Below are 5,423 nucleotides of genomic sequence, written 5' to 3' on the forward strand. Positions count from 1 at the left end.
AAACATCAAAACGCGGACAATTCGAAACCTTTTATTTTCACTAACCCTACAGGCAGTAAGAATAAAACACCAGGGAGCTCTGCTTTTAGGCATGGTTAAATCTATATATTAGTGTTTATCCGCTGTATAGTGATTTCTCCGGTGGGTAGCGTCATCCACATTTTGAACAACCGAGGCAAGATAGCGATATTTATGGTGTTTTAAAACGGGAAAAATAAATCACGCAACAAAGGAAATGCCCAGTTTTTGTGTGGGTTTTGTTCACACTAAGTTGTCATTCGCGGTATTTGAGGGTCCAACATAGGTTTGGCGGGATGCGGGATGGGGCTTAAATTCGAGGCGGGATGCGGGATACAAAGGAAATTAGAAGCGGGATGCGGGATGAAATCATCTTCTCGGGACTGGGATACGCAGTTTTTCACGGTCGGGATGCGGGATGTTTTGAAATCGATGGCGGGATAGAGGATCACAAAAATCATTTGATGACCGAAAAAACACCGAATAATGATCATTTACATGAAAGGAATAATAACTTGTGTATTTCCGGTTTACCGATGACATGCAATCAATGCTCCCTTGTCCTAGACCCCCTTCACCCCTCCCCCCCTCCCCCTGGCGCTAGGTCCAGTTACCATAACACCATATAAAAAACATTTGGCTTGGCGCGCGTGTTTGTCATTTAATAGTAATAGCAGCAGTTTCACTAGCAACCTTTGTGGCTTCCCTAATGATGTTTTTATTAGAATCCGCCTTACAAGAAGGGGTTCCTCTCCACTAACTAAAACGTTTGGCTTGGCGCGCGTGTTTGTCAAAGGTCACACAACTTCAGTCACTATTCTCTTGAATGACTTGAATGGTGTTGAATGCGCGATGGCGACGCCATCGGCAGAAAATCTTGACCCTTCGGGACCCTCGGCTGCCTTAGATGTAATAAAACGCGTTGTCATGTTTTACGAAAGGGGCACCAGTGGCAATAATTTCATCAGGAAGGAAAAAATTCGGGCAGTTTTAAACAGGAACTATAAAACTTTAGGAGGATCCGTGACACCGATAGGTAAGTTCTTGATTCATGCTTATGTTGTCTTTGTTTTTTTTATTAAGCCAGTAAAAAGACGAAGTAAGCGATTCATTCGTTGCAGTGCTTCTAGTCGGTAAAATGCTTTCTTTTTCTTTTTTTTTTTTTCATTTCAAACGCAGCAATTTTGGTGGCCTAAGAGAAACAGCGAAGAGAATCGGCCTTGGCAATAATATCGACATCAAGTTATCAAGGCTTGACAAAGCAGACACGGCCAAAGGAACGCAGTGCTTTGCAATAAACACGGACTTACAGGCGAAACTTGAAATGCCCAGTATTCGCAATGGAAGAGATATGATTCAAGGTAAATTATCTAAATTCTTTATTTCAATTGTCCTGGAATTGGTCTTAGTTGTTTTCCTAGCTCAGCGCAAACAGAACAAACAGGCTTGGAATAACAACGGAAGGGGAAAACTCTCGGTAAAAATAACGCATGTTTTAGCGTTACTAATTTCAGTATTATATCGTATATTTCGATATTACATTAGATAACAGTTAAAAAATCATAAGGTAATAATTAAGTTAACTAGGTAACTAAGTAAATTATGTGAATAATCTGGTCTAATTTTAAGTTGAGCAAAGGTTTATAATGGCCTTGTGATTAAGTGTTCTAAGTGGTCACTTGCCAAAGTGGACTTTCTCAGTTCACTGAAAATTCAACTTCTGTTTAGCGTTCACCTGGTGATTATACGGTCGCGGTCATCTTTAAGCAGGCTAAGCAAAGTGCCAACCAGCTATTTTGATTGTCCCCTGCACCGTACATTTAACACTCGATTACTTGTCAGATGAAATCGTACTTACTTTGTAAAAGTAGAACTGAGTTTGGGACATGGTATTGATATCATAGACATTGGTAAAGAAACGGGAAAATAAATGTGTTATAATTCAAGTTTTTTACTTGTAAAGGGCTTCTAAGTACTTTGCGGGCAATATCCCTTTTGAAGGCTGTTTCCTGGATTTCTTCTCTTGTTTCGCTATAACTTGTATTAACTTTTATGTGGTCCATTTGTTTTCACTGATAGCTACGGGACAGAGAAAACGCGAAAAACAGTTTTCCTATCACGTACAAGATTCATCGGAACAGCACGACAGCTATATTCTAATTATCCTGCATAGCTAGTAACCTATATTATAGGGACATGGGAGAACGATCATTCCCTGAGGGTGTCCACTGACGGCAAGGTTTACTGTAACACAAGTTAATAATCCTTCAACAATCGAGAAGTCGCTTCCCTTTTTTTAAATTTGTCTTTCCTTAGCTATCGTTTACCCTGTGGAAGTGGCGTTTAGAAAGGCCTGCCCGCGAATTGTGTTTGAAGTAAAGGAAGATAAGGAAACTGATGCCAAAAAAACAGTTGTTCAGCAGCCCGAACAAATCGTAGAGCGATAGCTAACCCAAGAAGATAAGAGCAAGTTAATAAAAGGCATGTTTTATTTGATGGTTGTTTAAATGGAAAAAAAGAAACGTTCTCCTTTAATAGCGTTTTATTTCTGTTGTGTGCTAGGACTAAAAGCTCGTCGAAATAGCAAGTTGATTTAGGGGGAAGCCTCAGTAGTGTGCCTAAAGAAGAAATCATTCAAATGGCGTTGGAAGGTTCTTTGCAGTTACTGCAGCAATATGAACTACAGCTGCGCCCCGATGCAGGAGTGGATGCGAAACTCAATTACCTTGACAAGCGTAAGTATTACCCTGTCATACTCCTGCGGACAATATTTTTTATCACAAATAAGTGAAATATGCCTAGATAAAATTAATATTGCTTAATTTTTAAATCACTAGATCACCTTAACGCCTGCTCAAAAAAGCGCAAGAAGAAAAATGTTTCAGCATCCATTGCCAAGTTCCTTAAAACACCTTTGAGACCTGCAGCATCTACAGCCGGTCCGGTTCCCGAACATAATGCTGCGAATCCTGTGGATTCAGATTTGGACTATTCCTATAGTGAAGAGCAAACGTAAGGTGTAATTGTTTTTAAAAGGACGGTTATTTTCAATATTTTTTTCGCAAAGCAAGGATTGTTCATCTAAGCCTCTAAGTAGGCTTTTTCACTACTTTAATAAACTGTTAAACCAATTTAATGACTTTAATAATATAATAATTATAATAATAATGATAATTTGTGAACTTATTGTGCGCAGCTTAACATGAGAATGATCAGCTGCGCATTACAACTGCATTACTTTACAAGAATTTAACAAAAGATAATGCATATAAAAACTAAAAAAAATTAAAAAAAGAAGAATATATATGCATGCAAGTAAGAATTGAATATAAAATTGCTCACCACTATAAAGTCCTAAAAAGATAAGTCTTAATATGAGCCTTAAAACTGTTCACATTAGTAATCTCACGAAGTTTTTTTGGAAGAGAGTTTCAGAGCCTTAGCGCTGCGACCATAAAAGCTCTATCACCTAACGACTTCGATCGAACAATTGGCATAGAAAGTAAAATACTACCTGAAGATCTAAGGTTATATAAGGACGATTTAAATGTTGTTAAATCGCATAGATATTTAGAAGCAAGGCCGTGAATTGCTTTGAATGTAATAAGCAGTATCTTAAGTTGTATCCGGGCTTTAACAGGAAGCCAATGCAGACCACGAAGAAGGGGTGAGATGTGGCAAAACCTAGGGGATTACAAACTAGCCTGGCTGAGGCATTCAAAACTCTCTGCAATTTGTTAAGCTGGTAGTTGGGCACCCTATACAAAAGACTGTTAAAATAATCAACACGAGATGTAATAAATGCATGGAAAACCATTTCCGTTGATTCTCGAGATAAATATTTGCGAATCGTTTGATATTATGCAGATGGTAAAAGGCAACAACGCATAACTTGCTAATATGAGTTGACATAGTGAGCTGCTCATCAAACCAAGAGCTTAGGTTTCTAGCTACTGTTACAGGACAAACATCATTAGAGCCAAACCTAATGCAACTGATGTTAACCTTGGCCAGCTGCTGCCTAGTACCTATAATTAAAAATTCTGTCTTATCATCGTTTAGCATACGATTATCTGAAATCATCCAACTCCTAATGTCACGGATACAGTCAGTCATGGACTTGATGGCAAAATCAGCATCCGCAGATCGACTGGGGCTGAACTGTGTATCATCAGCATAGCAGTGAACTTGTGGGAGGTGGCTTTCAACGATCTGGAACAGTTTGCGAGTGTAGATAGTGAAAAGCAAGGGACCCAAACATGATCCTTGAGGAACACCTTGTTTTAAGGGAAACTGATATGAGAGACTACCACTTACAGAAACACGATGGAACCTGTCAGACCAGGCAAGCGGATTGTCAGTTATTCGCAAATCAGACTCAAGACGATCAATCAGCTTATCATGATGTATAGTATCAAAAGCTGTACTTAAATCTAATAATACGAGCAAGGTGACATGTTGCTCGTCCATAGACATCAAAAATCATTCTTAACTTTAAGTAAGGCCGTCTCGGTGCTGTGTTGCTGTTTATACGCCGATTGAAGCTGAGAATGTAAATTGTTGGCAGTCAGATGCTCCATAAACTGCTCAACCCCAGCCCTCTCCGACAATTTAGAAATATAAGAGAGGTTACTGACTGGACGGAAATTTTTGAACGAAGAGTCCAAACCAGGCTTCTTGAGAGATGGTAACACAAGCGCCTCTTTCCAGGCCTCAGCGAATCGATCGGTGTCAAAAGAGAGGTTGATCAGTTTAGTGATAACTGGCAATAGAACATCCAGCAACTTGAGAACGATGGGAGTGGGAATGGGGTCGAGTTGACAAGATTTGCCCGCTGCTTTACTAATCAACAAGCGCACTTGTTCTTGAGAGAGAGTCTTGAAACCGGTAAACCGTTCTTTCAGGCATGTAATGTCAGTAGCAGGTAGAGATGGTACAGATGATGTAGATGAATTAGCTAAAGACGCGTTTATATTCTCAATCTTCTGTGCAAAGAAATTTCCAAAATCATTGGCAAGCCGAACATTGTCAACACGAGGAAACGATGCAGTGTTAGTGTCACTATGATCCTGAGTAGTTTTTAAAGCAAACCAAACATACTGGAGCACATAGATTGAAAGAAAACTTAGAACAATTCGAGCACTGGCAGCCATGTTGGTGCCCTCCAAATCATTTTTAAATTATTTATTGTGGAAAATTTCTTACTGCGCCGCTGGTATCGCTAGTTTTACGGAATTGTTTTCTGTTCCAGCGTACCTATTGAACTAGACCATGAGTAATCCGAATGTCCATCAGTGAACAGTGACACGGAAGAACTGTCCTCAAATTGCCCTGACAGCCCAGTAGAATCATTATCTTCCTCATCCCCGGAGCCTAATGAAATTGACAGCGATGGTACTGAAAAC

The 5,423-nt window shown here is 39.6% G+C and overlaps 1 protein-coding gene across 1 annotated transcript; it reads right to left on the reverse strand.

Annotated features, from left to right (window-relative positions):
• Nucleotides 1-4,493: 4,493 nt before the first annotated feature.
• Nucleotides 4,494-5,171, reverse strand: LOC138009968 (uncharacterized). Its single transcript, XM_068856947.1, has one exon. It carries the CDS (start codon nucleotides 5,169-5,171, stop codon nucleotides 4,494-4,496), a length of 678 nt encoding a protein of 225 aa, XP_068713048.1.
• Nucleotides 5,172-5,423: the final 252 nt, after the last annotated feature.

The sequence above is a fragment of the Montipora foliosa genome, chromosome 7 (genome assembly GCF_036669935.1).
Source record: "Montipora foliosa isolate CH-2021 chromosome 7, ASM3666993v2, whole genome shotgun sequence".
NCBI lineage: Eukaryota > Metazoa > Cnidaria > Anthozoa > Scleractinia > Acroporidae > Montipora > Montipora foliosa.

Bases quoted from the DNA above. Each gene is read 5' to 3' on its own strand.
- LOC138009968 (XM_068856947.1), bottom strand. From the start codon at position 5,171: ATGGCTGCCAGTGCTCGAATTGTTCTAAGTTTTCTTTCAATCTATGTG.